At 39.0% G+C, this 17,683-nt stretch overlaps 1 protein-coding gene across 4 annotated transcripts in view; it reads right to left on the reverse strand.

The window, feature by feature from the left end:
* MYT1L (myelin transcription factor 1 like) overlaps nucleotides 1–17,683 on the reverse strand; it is a 132,723-nt gene that overhangs the window by 93,799 nt on the left and 21,241 nt on the right. For all 4 annotated transcript variants that reach the window (XM_035889902.1, XM_035889901.1, XM_009634269.2 and 1 more), the window contains exon 4: nucleotides 12,523–12,893. In XM_035889902.1, the coding sequence (XP_035745795.1) occupies nucleotides 12,523–12,893 (371 nt within the window). The remainder of the gene's footprint in view (nucleotides 1–12,522; nucleotides 12,894–17,683) is intronic.

A 17,683-nucleotide genomic window follows, 5' to 3' on the forward strand; every position in this document is an offset into this window, starting at 1 on the left:
CTAAATCATGTCCCCAGGCATATTTCACCAGCTCTCTGCTGTACTCCCATGCTGACCTCCTAATAATTTCTTTATGTCTTTCTGCATTCTTTTTTTTTCTCCCGCGTAAGTCCTGTACTCCCTTTTACACTTGGAACTTATCCTTCCCGTTTCTGTGTCAGAAGACACTCCAGCCACTGAATCAAAATTGTTCTTAAAATCATGCTTATCTTTAGTGGGCATTGCAACATGAATCACTTAAAATAATCTCATGAATAGCAGCAGCAATTTCTACGTCACTTTCAGATTGGACTTCTCATGTGGCATGTTGTATAGAAAGGAACAGTCACATTTCTCTTGGTGATACAACTACACCTCTCCTCATTTGTGGCTTAAACCTGGGAGGCATCTAAACTCTTAACACTCATCAACTGTTCAAGACTCTGCTTCTATGTGTACTGAAACAGCTCCAGCCTTAAGAAGCTTTCCACCTATCTGCCATTTAAGCCTTAAAGGATGCTATACATTGGGTGTTTCCATTCATAAATTCCCAGAGAGACTCAATCCAATACGTATGCTCTAATACACAACCAAAAGAAGAAGGCTTCCCATAAACTTTTGCTTTGACTGCCTTGCTTTAATTTATAGCCAAGGAAAGAACTGCCTGTTTCGTCCTTCATTTTCCCTGCTCACCCCCACCCGCCCACCTCCCAGGTAAAATGCCTTGCTTAGCAGGTCACTTGCTAAAGAATTGGAAAGCTAAGAGTAAAAGCTCTCCCAGACTGAGTGGATTCAATACCACATCTCCCAAAAAAGTCTGCTAGGCAGAATAAAAGCTAGACTGGATGCAAGTTCCACTAGGGAGCAGAAAACACAAGAGTAGCATAAGACCTATACTTTTTTTTTCCCCATGCTATTTGGATCATGAAAAAAATATACTTTCTTTACTGTACACTTCATACAAGGGCACTTGTCTAAAAGAGAGACATTTAGTGTCTGATCCCTGCTCCCAGGGCTGATTTTGTAACCTAATATTAAGCAGTCAATTCATAAGATGGTTGGCGTGTCCTTGGAGCAACGACAGGAACCCAGCATATCCCACTTTCCCAGAAGAATGACCCCCTTTGGTCTATTGCAGTTCTGGAATTTTTTTTCTAGGGTGTGATAGAGCTTCAGCAGACTGTGTCAGAGCATTGCTTATGCAAAGCGAGCCAATGGAATTAACCTATCCAACGTGAACTTTTCCCCTCTGCCCCTTTGTATCTGGTGCTGTATTACGTTCCATGACTACAAAATGAATTTATTAAATGGACTGTGTCAAATCCTTTCCTAAAACTCAGATAAACTGCACATTATTTTCACACTGCCTATCTTCTCAGTGATGTGCCATTTGCAGATTTCAAGCAAAACACAGATTTGCCAAAGGACAGTTATTCTTTATTTTACAAATACATTACTATTACTTTTAGTTACACATTTCTAAATAGTTAGTAATACTAAGTAACTAATAGTTAGTTGGCTCATCACTGTTTATACCTCTTCCATAGATCAAGTCAAGTTTAATAATCCTGGTTTTCCATATCATAAAAAGTCCCTGAGAGTCAACACTTATTGGTTGGGTTTTTAAAAGTGCTCTGCATCTGTCTAGTTCTGATTCTACTAATGACAATGATATAGAATAGAATAGAATAGAATAGAATAGTATAGACTATTTTGGTTAGAAGGGGCCTACAATAATCTTCTAGTCCAACTGCCTGACCAATTCAGGGATGACCAGGTTCAAGAATGTTCTTAAGGGCATGGTCCAAATGCCTCTTAAACACTGACAGGCTTGGGGCATTGACCACCTCTCTAGGAAGCCTGTTCCAGTGTTTGACCACCCTCCTGGTAAAGAAACATTTCCTAATGTCCAGTCTAAAGCTGCCCTGGAGCAGCTTTGGACCATTCCCACGTGTCCTGTCACTGGATACCAGGGAGAAGAGTTCAGCACCTCCCTCTTCATGTCCCCTCCTCAGGAATCTGTAGGGAGCCATGAGGACACCCCTCAGTCTCCTCCTCTCCCAACAAGACAAACCAAGTTCCTTAGCTGTCCTCATAGGACGTTCCTTCCAGCCCTTAAAAATATACGAGTATTTTTATAATTCTTTTAAAAATATAAATACAAAATTCCATCAGTATGGTATAAAGACACAGGAAGTTACCTCACATCATGAACTGTAGGAAAATGGTCACATATTAGGGAGGGGAAAATAGAACAGAAAAGAACTGTACTGTGCTGCATCACCTGTGGTGTGGGTATTTTGTCTAGCCCTGATTCTGTATATACAGGTACATATAGCTGTATATACACAGCTATACTGTAAAATTACCCTTCTTTCTTAAAGCCTTTTTATTGTTATTTTAAAGATTCTGCATAATGCAGACTCTAAACTGCAGCTTTCATTTCTGTAATTTTCTGATGTCCCAGGAAGGAATCCTACCAGCACAGAATCATAGAATCGTTTAGGTTGGAAAAGACCTTTAAGATCATCAAGTCCAACCGTTAACCTAACCCCGCCATCCCATCACTAAATCATGTCCCCAGGCATATTTCACCAGGTCTCTGCTGTACTCCCATGCTGACCTCCTAATAATTTCTTTATGTCTTTCTGCATTCTTTTTTTTCTCCCACGTAAGTCCTGTACTCCCTTTTACACTTGGAACTTATCCTTCCCGTTTCTGTGTCAGAAGACACTCCAGCCACTGAATCAAAATTGTTCTTAAAATCATGCTTATCTTTAGCGGGCATTGCAACATGAATCACTTAAAATAATCTTATGAATAGCAGCAGCAATTTCTACGTCACTTTTAGATTGGACTTCTCATGAGGCATGTTGTATAGAAAGGAACAGTCACATTTCTCTTGGTGATACAACTACACCTCTCCTCATTTGTGGCTTAAACCTGGGAGGCATCTAAACTCTTAACACTCATCAACTGTTCAAGACTCTGCTTCTATGTGTACTGAAACAGCTCCAGCCTTAAGAAGCTTTCCACCTATCTGCCATTTAAGCCTTAAAGGATGCTATACATTGGGTGTTTCCATTCATAAATTCCCAGAGAGACTCAATCCAACACGTATGCTCTAATACACAACCAAAAGAAGAAGGCTTCCCATAAACTTTTGCTTTGACTGCCTTGCTTTAATTTATAGCCAAGGAAAGAACTGCCTGTTTCGTCCTTCATTTTCCCTGCTCACCCCCACCCGCCCACCTCCCAGGTAAAATGCCTTGCTTAGCAGGTCACTTGCTAAAGAATTGGAAAGCTAAGAGTAAAAGCTCTCCCAGACTGAGTGGATTCAATACCACATCTCCCAAAAAAGTCTGCTAGGCAGAATAAAAGCTAGACTGGATGCAAGTTCCACTAGGGAGCAGAAAACACAAGAGTAGCATAAGACCTATACTTTTTTTTTCCCCATGCTATTTGGATCATGAAAAAAATATACTTTCTTTACTGTACACTTCATACAAGGGCACTTGTCTAAAAGAGAGACATTTAGTGTCTGATCCCTGCTCCCAGGGCTGATTTTGTAACCTAATATTAAGCAGTCAATTCATAAGATGGTTGGCGTGTCCTTGGAGCAACGACAGGAACCCAGCATATCCCACTTTCCCAGAAGAATGACCCCCTTTGGTCTATTGCAGTTCTGGAATTTTTTTTCTAGGGTGTGATAGAGCTTCAGCAGACTGTGTCAGAGCATTGCTTATGCAAAGCAGTCTCCGATCTAGCCACTAACCTTCTGTGTTGGGGAAGAAGGAAATGTGGCATCGAACTCCGGACTCACCTCTCACACTCAACTCAGGTACCTGAGTTACAAATAGGGACAGAATTTCCACTCCATTCTATTCTGAAACCTTTATCTCACTCCATCAAATGTAGGAGGACCCTTGGCTCCCAAGAAAGGATCCCAGTTTCTCTTCACTTAAAAGTTGCCCTTTCTGGCTGTATTTTCAGAGAAGCATATCCACAGACGGCTCTCAGCAGATAGTAAACAAACTCTAATATAAACATTAGTATACTTTTTGAAGTCCAACTCCAGCCCTATTCCTAAAGTCTAGTAATAATTATCTGTCATTCTGTATTTCTACTGTTACTTTTAAAAATGTATTTCATGCTTAATGATCTGAGGGCAGAGGTTTATTCAACACATTGCAATAGAAACAATTTTTAACTTTCTGTTGGATGCCAGCCTTTACAGTTGAATGATGCTTTAATTGCTGCAGATGATAAAAAGACAGCTAAGGGTTATTCTGTAAAGACTTCAGTCCAGTGCTTTACAGGGTGTCCAAGAAACTGTTTAGCAGATGCATCTTGTTTATATGGAACTTCTATGGTAAGTTGAGGCAGTTAGTAAAACAACAGATTTGATACAATAGAAACCAGAAGAAAAGCAGTTGCATAGCATGCCTTGGAAGTGTATACGATAAGTAAGGAATCTCACCACATATGCTTTGGAAAATGTAAAAACATAAGCTTAGCCTGGCATGGGCCTGCGCAGCTTTGCAAACACTCCTGTGTTAGGTGACTGGAAGTATTCACGCCACACAGACCCTTCCCTGGTTACCATCAGTAATCCATGTCTACGGAATGCAAGGAAGAAAATGCCTGCTTGCTTTGTTTGTTTTTGTAATTGTAAATTCAGCTCTACTGTGGAGTTCCTTCAGTGTCACACCAAGAGTATTACTTACTCTTCCTATTAATAGTATAGCCTGCAAAATTAAGCTTTTGGGATGACAGAACTATCAAATTGATGAGTTCACCTAATAAACTCCCATTAAGTCTTGAGCTGTCAATCCTGTTAACTGGCAAAACTTTCTCCTACAGAGCCACCGCAAATTTTTGCTAAAATAGTAATATTTACCGCAGAGAGCATATATCTGCCACAGATTCCTTGGGAAAAAAAAAAAACCAAAACATTAAAAAAACCCAACTGTGGTGTTATGGGTACTTGACATGCTTAATGTTAGTGACTGACTATTTTCAGTACTTTCTGCATGAAGCCTTTATGTGCCAAATAATTCTGAGGATTTCAACAACAGTGACTAAAACCAGCTTGAGTCCATAACCACATAAGTGCCCTTTTCTAATTACTATTTAACATCCTTTACCAAACTCCTTGGGGTGGTTCCTTTCCTCACATTAGTTCTCTTTGTCTTCTGCTAAATGACTTGGCATTCCTTGCTGTCCAGCTCGCTAACTGTAGCTCCCACAGTTTGCTCTCAAAAAAATATCAGTAAAATACATTAATTCACAGAAACGGAAGTATCTCTTATGGTAGATAAGGACTATGTCATATGTGATACAGGTGACAAAAGAACAAAACTGAATTGTTCCGAGACCTGTAAAATGAGGAGTAAATGCTTCTGTAATAAGAAGTATTCAGGATTACACATATCTGTTATAATACATCAATGCTTCTGTTTCAAAAGAATGCTTTGTTAGTGTTGTTATGTATTTTAGTTAAACAACATTTCTGTGAATTGAGGCATTTGCCAGGACTGCAAATTTGATTCATGCAACTACATATGAATCAGAAGAAATGATCAGTCCAGTGTAGAATTTTATTTCATTTTATTGTCTCCTGGAGGAACTGTAATAGAAATTAACTCCTACAGGTACCAAATAAGGTTCTCTGCTTTCCAGGGTGAAAAGCTGCCATTCACGTTCACTCTTTTAAGGACAAATACTGTAAGCTGGGTAGGAATTGAGAATGAATAGGGTGACCAAAATTTGTCCTTTGAGCTGCACTCTAAACACAAAGGAAAAAATAGGAACCTTTAACACTGACCAAGCAAAACTGTTTTTAAGAATCATTGCATCTGTGATGTCAGGAAGGATTCATAAAGTCTGCAGCCTCTGTGTAAGCTGCAGTACAGTGTGGACAATGCAGTCTTTGAAGTAGCACTATGACAGTCAAAGGAATTCAAAGAGAGAACACAGAGTTTGGGTTTGCACAGCTTGTGAGTATGTTACCAAAAGTGCCATATCCCAGATATGAGACTTTCTACAACAACGTCAGGACATTATGTTTGCAAATATGGATGTAAAGAGCCGCTATATAATTGAGAACACTGATGGTTCTTTAAAGCACTGTAACACATAAGCAACCAGCTTCTTGGCACAGTTGTGCCAAAACCAAGAGATCATTGGTAATGAACTGGGTACAGAGAATCTGAGTGAGAACAGGAATACAGTTCTAAGGCTACAGCACTTTCACTCCAAATTTCTTTGCCAGTCCATCTTATTCCAGAAAGAATTAATTTTTCTATATGATCTTGCCAGAGAACAAATGCAAGAGGCAAAATCAAGGATCCACTCGGCATTTATCTGCAGACAGAAGGATGCAATGGAAATACAGAAAGGGCAACCTCTATACAGTCTCTTCTTGAGGACTGCAGTCTGTGAGAATCCAAAGCAGCACTGCTGAGATACACGGTTCCTTTCCAGACCTACTGCTCTGGCAAGACTAGAGAAAGGTTCAGTCACACATAAGCCCTAAACCAATTTGACTTTACAATGGGCCCAACATCTCCTGTTCAGCTAACACTGGAGGAAACGGTTAGTGAATTAAAAATTACAAGCAAGCAACCCCATGCCATGTAAAATAAATTCAGGATGAAGCATCATTAAAGTCAGATGTGGTGCTGAATGTGTTCCGTGATGCTCTTACTAAGGCCTCCAGTTCAGACCCTGAATTCCTTGTCCTCTGCAGAATTTCTGCTTATGTCAACAAAAGTTGTGTATGGCAGTGATCTATAATCTGCCTCATCAAAGGTGAATAATTTCTTTACACTGCATAAAGCTATAATTGAATCATTTGCTCTTGAAGGATCAGATATTTCACATTATCATGTAAGGCCTTTTATTTGTAGGAAAGGAGCTAAATATGCAAAGCTCTACATCAGAAGGATACTTAAGTATATTCCTAACTTCAAACATGGAAGTGAAAGTGCAGAGGGCTACTAAGTGCCTAAAGTTACACCTAAGTTTCTAGACACAGCCTGGAAGGTTTACTGAGCTTCTGAGTTTAATATTCACATAGAAGGACATCTTTTAAAGTAGTTCTTCAAGGGAAGGAAAGGTTAGGTATGACACGTGCACCACCACCTGACGTAAATGTGACTCTATTGACATAAAGTTATTCTTGAATTGTCCTGATGTCAACAAGCTCAGTGTCAGGACCAATCTCACTTCACAGAATTAAAAAATAATGTTTGAATAATGCTCTTAAGAATTTATACTATGAGCAACAGTAAACACCTTGAGCATGGAACACAGCAGCAAGCAGAAGTTTACTAACACTGCAGTCATGTTTAAGCAATCCACCAACCAACCAACCAACCACAAACACGTAACAACTGTAATAAATAGGTCTGAACTTTTTCCACAAGAACTAGAGGTATCCAGAGGGTATTCACTGGCCAGCTGTTTCCCCACCCTACTCCACAGCCTTGAGGTTTCCAGCTCTCAACTACTTGTTCCAAATCTTTTAATCGCATTATTTCCAGCAAAAATTTTCAGAGAAAACATTTAGTCTGAATGTCTCTATATGAAATGATATAAACAGCTAAACAGCAGAACATGTTGCAATCCATGCTTACATCTTTAATGCCAAAAAAGGTATCAAAAAGAGTTCTTATGCTGTGGTTAGACCCAGGCTTGAGCACTTTGTAACTAGACTAGAAAGGGACCTGAACAGTAACTTTAACTTCTTACCCAGAGGAAACCAACACAATGGACAGGATATATGTTGTCCAGTTGCAACTCTATTTATTTTTTCCTGGTCATTGGTGAGATACTCTAAGCACAGGGTATCTTCTTTTATGAAGGAGGTGAAACAAGACAGCAATAGAGTTTATTAGCAAAGGGTTAAGATCTGCTTCACCTTGTGAAACTGTCAGGTATTTATTTAGTTGTCTTTGGCCCTGGAAAATGCACTTCTTTCCATGTATATTGTCCTAAGCAGTGAAATTATGCTTTCTGGCCTCTTAATTTAAAGCTATAATTTTCTTCTATTAGGTGTTTTGCCTGTTAAGGTACACGAGCCTAGCTCTCTGCTCTGATTAATACTGAACACCTACTGTGTTCACCAAATAGATGACCACTTTCCTGCTAATAGTTTAAATGAATGAATATGATTAGTGGTCAGCAGGCGGGACAGGCGACCTTGCTAATACAGATCTGTCGCCTCTACATCTACTAAGATGCAGAGTGTCTTCCGAGGTAACCACAGCTGGAGAGCTCTGTGCCACCACAGCTTCCTCAGCACATGCGCTTCTTTCAACTTTAGATTGGTATTTGCGCCCCCTCTTGTTTAGTGGACGTAAGTGCTTTAGAGGCAATCTGATGAGGGGATCAGGAAGATAGCAGAGGGCACTAGCAATCTTAATAGAGCTGATCAGTGGATTTCAAATAATGAGGGCCTATGTTTCTGTGTCGAGTTCATGGAAGTGAAGGAATAAACCCAAACATACTAGCAGATTTTTAAAAACAATCCTACAATTTAAAGAAATGTGAAAACATGCAGAACATCTATCTCTACATCCACATGCTAGCTTTTATTTATTTTTAAAAAGTGTATTATACCTCCTTTGAATATACACTGCTATCTATCTTTTACAGCTATTTTTGCAGTATATTCCACCTGAAGAATTAGGTGCAGTACCACATATGTTATATTGTATATGCCAGCTACCTTGAGTTTATTAGTGTCTAAAAGATTTATACATCCTAACGATTCACCTCTTGGGTAACCGCAATAGTTTTTGTAGCATCATCTCTGAAATGGACTTGACTGATGTATCAAATTTCCTTAGGTCTAGAACCAGCCTGACTCCTCCTGCCCCTGGCAGATTATGAAATACCTGGAGTACAAGCCATCTTGAATGTCTTCATGTGAAATGGGCTAAATGGTGCCTTGGAACATCTGTTCCGGGAGCTCCTCCAGCGGAGATTTCTTTCTATAATAGAAAAGCTTTGTGAAACAGTCTTTGGGACCCAAACACCTGAAGCGAGCTCTTCTCAGGAGAAAGTACTTTGGCTTGCCTTGCAAATCAAACGCTCCCTTCAAATTTCAATCCAAATGTTCTCGGCAGTTGCCATCACAGTGAAGGGGCACTCCTAAAGCAGCCTTTTCTCTTACTCCTTCCCATTTGTATTGCAATTTGCAGGTTAGGTTATTGTAACACAGGTTATCTATCTGCCCTTTCTTTCTGGGATGTAAGGGAAATTGGAAAGATTCATCTTCCCTTTAGTGGTGGTGCTGAACATAAGGGCTTTTCATGTCTGTTCATAGATACATGGATAGATATCCGTTCTTCAAAGAGATTCAGTATATTTAATGGAAATTTAAAGAGGATATGCTGCCCATTGCTGGGGAATTTTAAGCATTAATTTTGGTTCAACAGATTGAGTACAGAAATACGAGCACAGAATTTGGAACTCATCTAAAAAAGCTTGGGTATTTTTTTCTTTTTATTTTAAATTGGTATTTTGAGATTTGTAAGAGTGTTTCTTTAGGATACATCTGTATTTTCCAAGTCCTTTAGTTTATCAGTGATAAGGCTAAAAAGATCCTATTTTCAAAAAGGCTGAGATGGTTTCAGTGAAAGTCCAAGTATTTTCAGTAAGAACTGTATACGTATATCACCTGTGCATTATCCATATCCTCTGAGAATCCCATCCAAAATTCGCTTTCTTTTAAGAAAAAGTATGGGCAATAAGATGCCAGTGAGGTACCTGAGTTTCCCAGGATCTACCCTTTTCTAACAGAAAACTGAATTTGGTCTAAGAAGCGGCAAAATACCTTACCTTCCTCCTCTCTTCCCTTCTCTCCCACTAATTGCTGGCTCTGTAGTGCTATATTTGCTGACAGAATTCTTCTATCCCTGATACTTGTGATTTTAACTGTTTTGTCCACCTAGGCTATAGTTACTTATGGAAATTTTCCGAACTGCTATGATCTGCCACACAAGTGACGGAAACCTTTATGAGAACTGTGCAGTCATCCTGGTCCCCAGGAGCTAATTCTGCATTTTGTTCCTAGGGATAAGAACACTAAGACACATTCAGATGTCCTGCTAGGGTGCCTTAAAAGGTGGATGGTAGTTTACTACAGTATCTGCATTGTAGTGAGCAGCGAGTGATGGAGACAACTAAATTCAGAGCTGACAGACCTAATTTTCCCATATAGTCGATAGATAAAGGCAAGTGCCACATTCAGACCACGTAGTTTTAGAACGCCTAACTTCAACTGCACTTTGTTTCCCTGGAAAAACAACAGTCCAAATTCCACCAGCGCTGCTTACGTTACGAGTGGAAGAAAGCAAAACACCAGGATCCCTATCAAAATCAATAGAAAATAAACTATCTAAAAAAAATCTGATTTATTGATTAGCTTCTAGACCTCACCAAGAACAAACTGTTACCACTCTCTACGCCTTGGTATAAACATAAGGAACTCCATACTACCTTCCTCATTAATTGCTAGTAACCCTTTCTTGTAAATCAGCTGTGCTCTAACTGGGACTGTTGCATAGTGATTACTGTGTTGATTCTCAAAAGATGATGAAATAATTTTCTTATAAAATTCTATTGTCAATTTTCCCATTTTATGAGGTCTTTTTCTTAATATTTGAATAGAACATATATATATTTATTAATGTACGTATGTATTATTACTGGAATAACATGGGATCCTAAGACAAATTTGACTTAGATTAAGTTTTAATTCCATGTAATATGTGGAGCAGCTAATACAGGTACCTCTGTGAAATTTTTGCAGTTCTTAACCACAGCCTACTATATATGGAAGGAAAGCAGTCAAAAAGCAATGTCAGCCTCTATGGATTGATTAGGACCACTAACTGCATGTATAACTGTGTTGGAATAAGTAAACCACTGTGTTTCATTATGATAGTAAAAGTAAACTGAGTATCAAGCCTGCTGGCTTGCCAGAAGCAATTTTCTTGAGCTCTTGAGTTTTGCTTAGTTTTTTTTTTTTTTTTCTTTTATCATTTTTGATGGTGTAGATTCAAAGTTTTTCACGTTAGCTGAAATCACAGCAGCAGTTGCACCATAACATAAGCACCAACAGGCTCAGTCACCATTATCTCTTAAACTGCTAGACATCCTTGTGCTTGTCCACCAGGATAGCAATAGCAGTTACATATCAGCCTGATCTAACACAGCTTCTCTTCCAGGTTCTGAAACAGCAGAGTTCCCTGCAAAAGGAAATGGCTTCCCTGTTACATCAAACTCATGCAACTTTTTAAGATTGGCCATTTATGCTCTACCAATTTTTTTTTGCAAATTTAAGCGATTGAGGAAATGCTACAGATTCAGATGTCTGAGAAAATGCTTATAGTCACCCAGCTGGCCACCATCTTGCCCAAATGGAAAGAATACTTCCAAAGTCTTTCTATAAGATTTAAGATCTGACCTTACAGAATGCTGAAACAAAAGTCATACAACTTTCATACCTGGTTCCTAAGAGGAATCCAACTGAGGAGTGCTGAAAGCTTTTCTTATATTTTTATTGGTTAGAAAGGTGAATCTACCCAACCAAAAACGTGTTCCCTGGAAATGGGAACAAAATACTTTTTAGATAGCTCATTAATTTTTGCATGATTCTTTCATTTCACCCCAGTGCATTATGATGTCTGTCATCAGCATATGGACTCTTGAGTAAATGGACACTGATTACGTATTTGAAAATACTGGTTATATAGAGTCCAATATCCCAAAAAAGAGAAAGGTGAATAGGTTAATCACATTGCTACAACATTAATTTGGTTACTACCAGTGACCTGTATGTCTAAATAGCATTTATGCCATGGTATGATAACCAAAATACGTTACTTTTAGAAGGACTTTAGCTATGTAACCCTCTCGCTCTCTGTATTTTAATAGAATCAACTAAAGTACACAGCATTCAAGTCTCAAAGAACCAAAGTATATCACAACAGTTCATTCTGAATAGTTTCTTGGGGTAGGGGGAGGTATGGGGCAAAATTTTCAAAGGGAAGAGGCCCATTTTTGCTCACAAAAATTATCTGCAAACTTGTGACAGCATTTATGTGGGCAACCATTGACATTATATAAGCAGATCCAGCAAATACGCTTGCAAATGATCAGTACAGGCACCCAGCTGTAGCTGATACTTTGCTTGTACCTTTGTGAATATTCTCCTGGTAACTGCATGCATTAATCCACTACTAGGATTATATTTTATGCAAGCATTTTTAGCACAAACACACCTCCACCCTCTTTGTTTGAAATGTGAGTGCTGGTGTATTAAAAAATACTTGGAAGACAGACTTATTAAAATAAATGTTAAGAGAACACAGTGGGGTATATTTTCAGTGTGGAGCAGAGAGATTTAACTGCATGACTTCCATTAGCTTTAATGAGAACCGCACAGCTAAATCCTCACACACCACACTAGAAGATTAACCCAGAAAACACACATTGTTTACTTTTTACTAATACTCTGATTATTACCACGTTCTTCCTCCTCCTCCTCTTCTTCCTCCTCCTCTTCTTCCTCCTCCTCTTCATCCTCCACATCTTCACCTTCCTCTTCATCCTCCTCTTCTTCCTCTTCAATCTCCTCTTCTTCTTCTCGATCTATTTCCTCATCATCCTCCTCCTCATCACCTTGCTCCTCATTATCATCAGAATACTCCTCCTCTTCTTCATCCTCTTCCTCCTCTTCCTCCTCCTTTTCATCCATCTCCTCTGTTCCATCAGTTTCATAGCACTCATCTACCGAAGAGTTGTCTGCTTTAACCACAAAGGGTTTTCTTTTGGGAGCTGGTTCTTGGGGTTGCTTATCTTGTGTTTTTCGTTTCTTTGCCAAAGGACAGCCATAAACACTGTGCAAAAATAAAAGATGCAAATTATTACACTATCCTGCAGATTTCTGTAGGTCAGATTGTAAAACTCATGTCATTTAGTCATATATTCTAATTCTACACCATGATCAGTTGTTCTCAAAATGCATGTTTCTCAAAATGCTGCTTAGGCGATAATGACCAAGGGGGAGGGCACTTACAAAACCTGTGAAATTGCAAACTATTATTTGCCTGAAAGTGTCACGCGTACATGCCAACATAACAGTTACAGAACTGATACAAATGTATGCTTTTCCTTTTCATTCTTTTCTCTCTTCTGAATGTCACACTCTTTTCTAAGGCAGATGAATATCATTAGAAAACCAGCAATCTTATCCTACCTGTTAGCCATCAGTACTACAATCGGGAATAAAGCAGTGCTTCATAATTTTGTAATATTCAGAAAGCTTTTGATTGTGTACAATTTAGATATGTTTGAATGCTACTTAAATAATGAAAATATGACCACATTCTTAACTCTCTTAATTGTTGTCATTATTATAAATTATGAATCGTTCTTAAATTCTCCACTGCTATGCTCCATTATATGCTACAAGGCTGGGTAAATAGGAAAGCAAGCTCCCCAACACAAATAAACCCAACAGTTTTCATGACAAGTGTCGGAAGTGTTCTCACATTGAAAAAAAATCAAACAATAAACAAAATCCTTTGTCAGTGAAGGAAATCACACTCTTCAAAGTTGAGTACCACTTCCTTTTTGATCATTTTAATGTGTAAATAAAACGTAAATAGCATTTCAGAGTTCTGGTCTCCCCCCAGATTAGCCACTGTGGGAGTGGCTACTCATATAAAGGTCATATAATCTGTGTTGAATGCGATCACCCTTGTGTAGCCCCTATAACCTCCTACACGGAGTTAGGAGGTTATAGCACACACAAATTACTTTTTGTTTAAAGAACTTCCACTTTGATCTTTTTTACTGTGTGATTATAAATGTTACTCAAGTTACATTGGTTTTTAGTCCTCTTCCTGTGATTAACTAGTTTTGGGGAATTTAAACCATTCTTTCCAGCCCTTTCTGCATATCTACTTATAAATTCCTCTTTTACGTTATATTTTTGTTCCTTTTATCCTGGTTACAAAACACTGAGGATCTTTATCATTTTCTTCCACTCCAATAATGCTTCATATTCTGTTGACAGACCACTGAAAAATTGGGGGGTTCATTGCATTTCGTACTACAGATGTGCTCTTTGTGATATCTGCATGCTCTTGATCTTCGTCTGATCTAATTGCATTCCAGCAGCTATGCAAACCAACCAACTTAAACTGCTACTTAGGTAACAAGCATTTTATTTAAGTGCCTACACCATTTTATTTAAGTACCTAACTTCTCAGCTATTGTCTTACCTAAATTTTAAAGCACTTGTTCATAGGAAGGTTGACCCGGTCTGCCTGGCATGCACATATCTAAGGAACATATACAGTCACAAAAGATGGTATTCATCATGAAAACATGCCAAAGGGGACCTTCTCTGTGTAACAGAAACCTCTCTCTCTGTGTAGGGACTACAGGTGTCTTTAAAATCTCATTCAATGTGCCTAAATTAAACACCTCCCTCCATTAACACTATCAAGAAATACCGAGTAAATTTTAAGTACCTCCATCTAGCCAGATTCCAGTCCTCATTTGGGAGAGGGTATGGGGTAGTAGTCCTAATGGTATATAGTTTCCAGTCACCAACACCAAAGCTCAAGCCTAATGGTGCAGGCTAGAGGGAGAACAGACCTACATCCTCCAGATGCCGGGACCACGCTCCATCCAGCAGGTCGCATGGCACGTCCTGGGGAAGAGCATCCTTGTCTAGAAGGTGAGCCCCTGTGCAGCTGGCTGCAGGAAACTCAGTCTGATACACAGCAGGCAAGCAAAAGCCCAAACCTTCGCTAATTTAAGAGCCCTAAACCTGGGAAGAGAGGAGGCCTAAGCTTCTAGTCTTTTCTTTTTGGACTATATTTGTTTCTATCTAAAGACGCTTCAATGTAAAGCCTATAAATATGGTGGAAATCCTTATCCCTAGGTCACCACCACTGCTCACTGCCAAATGACTGTCCTGCCTCTTGTCCTGAGAGTGCTCCTCTTGGACAGGACCCAGCTGCTCAGAATCAAGACAAAAGGTCGGACATATTTTCATGGAAAATATCCCACATCATCACAGTCAGGGCAGAAAGAGGAGTTCAATCTCCATCAGTCTGTACAGTGCCTAAAACCTGGGGCAAAAGAGAAGCACTGCCTAGGGAAATGGCTGGATAAATAGGGAGAAACCTGCTTCATCTGGGTGCCTAACAGAGGCTGCATCCTGGAAAACAGGAGTGGGTCACAGCCTGGGGCTCAGGCAGATTTTAGAAACTTGCGTATCAGTTCAATGGGATTTAAGCAGAGAGGATAACAATTATTGAAGTGAATGTGTCTTGCTTTCCTGATTTCTGTTCCTTCTCTTTGTCATGCATATTACTCTCACTATAGCTTCTTCAATGCCATTATCATTAAATTATATTTTCTCAAAATCCTGATATTTATTTTCAAAGATGTGAGTAGGCTTAGCCCGAGCAATCCCCAGGATTTCATTTCTTCCTCTTATTATAACCTTCTTAGAACATTGTAAGAGGTAAAGATGACACTCGGGCAGATCTGAGCTAAAACCATCAAGGCTAAAGGGCAGCAGTAGATGTGAAACTGTGAAAATTTTTGGCCACTGGACATGATGCAAACTTGAATTTTGTCACATTAAAGCCAGAACATTACGGCCACCCTGCCCCAATCTTGGTTCAGTTAAGGACACTAAATACTTGCAAAAGTTTTCACCTAGTAATGCCCCCCAGAAATCCCATTTGGAATTCACAATAGTCTGGGAACTGGGGAAGAACACAGTAGGATAACAAATACATCTATTTTGTTTTGAACTGTTGTTTAAGTTTTTGTATTTGGCATCTAAGTATAACTGCATGACTTTTTAGAAACAAATTCTTGGTCAAAGGTAGAAATAAATTGTTGTCATTGCCATTTTTGGTCATCTTTCATCTTTTTTTCACGTCTTTATGCTTTTCTACACAACATTTTATGAAGTTTGTGAGAATCTAAGACATTACCTGGGATGCAGGGCCCCCTGGGAAGAGAGTAACTGGCAATGGAAATCAATGCCAGTTCGCTGCCTGATCGGCTCTGATGCTTTTATAAATCACATTAATAACTATTTGCAACTCAGCTATTCAAGTGAAGTTGTGAATTTTACTTTAGTTTTTAACTTTATTTATCTACTCTCAGTGCCTTTGCTCACAGAACTAAAATTGACATATCAGCAACTAACAGAAACAGACATTTGTATATTTTAAGGGTTGGGTCCAGCACTAGGGACTTGGGAATACATAATTTTTCCAAGGAAAGCAGTTATTTTAGTTAACTCTGACTCAGCTTTTGTAAACTCTTTCCTGATTAGTTTGTACCAATGTGCTGCCCATTCTCTCTAGAACCCTGAATTTGGTTTTGGCTGTATTTGGATTTATAGCTTATAAAGCTATCATTGCATGCGTTTTCCTTGTAAAACCTTTAAGATACTGTCTTGCGCTGGCTTCTTCCTGCTCTTCAACTATGTACCTCATATGGCTTATATATATCTCACGTACTATAGACTTCATAGTCCGAGAGAGTTAAAAAAAATCCAATTCTTTCAGAAACCTGAGAGACAGGCCAGCAGACCTGGAGCCTACTGTTTAGCTGCCCTATTTTCTTCTTTTTCTCTCTTAACCTGTTCCGCTCTCATCCTTTGTTTCATTAATTTTTCAGATTCTGCCTCCAGGACGCTTCTCTCTGTTTCTGGCACGTTCCCTGTGGTCTCGCTGGCGAGCGCTCCGAGGGGAAGGCAGCGCTGGCTTCCCAGCAGCCTCTACCACAAACTTCCCCTCCTGACCACATACGGAGATGACAGCCTTTCCCACCGACCTCTTGTTCCTCGTGTATTTATGAAATCTGTTATCGCTTGTCCTTATAGCTTCTGCAATTTTCTCTCAATTTCCAATTTTGGCTTTTGTGATCATCCCGTTATTTGCTTATTTTCTAGACTTGTTTATCCCTGCTCAAAGCGAGGACCCCATTGATTTATCTGTCCTGCATGCCTTTATCCATTCTTTTATTGCTTACTGTATTTCCCTGGTCAGCTGTGTTTGTCTCATTTTCCCCTCACGCTTCAGCTCTCTTTGCTTTCAGCGGAATATATCTTTGGGCTTCCTGAAATGCACTTTTGAATATTCCACACTGCTTTGCTGTGTGTCTCAGTCATCTCTGGTTTTCAGAATCTGTCATGAATAATTCTTGTGGAAAGAATGTTGCTGAATTTCATAGTGATAAGCTCCAAGAGGACACATAGACATTAATAATTGAAGAAATTGAAGAAATAATATATTAATTTATACTCCTTAGTTAGAAGATGATTTATGGTATTTTTTTAACTCTCATGCAATTTTTTTTCATTAAAAAACATACAACGCTACTCACTGATACATTCAGTAGGATCTTTCTTCATGAAATATGTTTCTTTCCCAGAGTTGAATTTCCCAATTTTTAATATATTTTATTACTAATTTAATATAATTTTCAATGCAATTAGTATGGTTATTAGTTCTAACAATTAAACGTATCTCTTTAAATATATATGGTACAGGACCAAGGGAGTTTCTAAATCAGATTGCTGATTAATATTCTCCCCTCCATGATATGCCAACTCACATATTGAAGGTGGGACACGACACCTATGGAG

The sequence above is a fragment of the Egretta garzetta genome, unplaced genomic scaffold, assembly GCF_000687185.1.
Source record: "Egretta garzetta isolate BGI_Z169 unplaced genomic scaffold, ASM68718v1 scaffold62, whole genome shotgun sequence".
Taxonomy (NCBI): domain Eukaryota; kingdom Metazoa; phylum Chordata; class Aves; order Pelecaniformes; family Ardeidae; genus Egretta; species Egretta garzetta.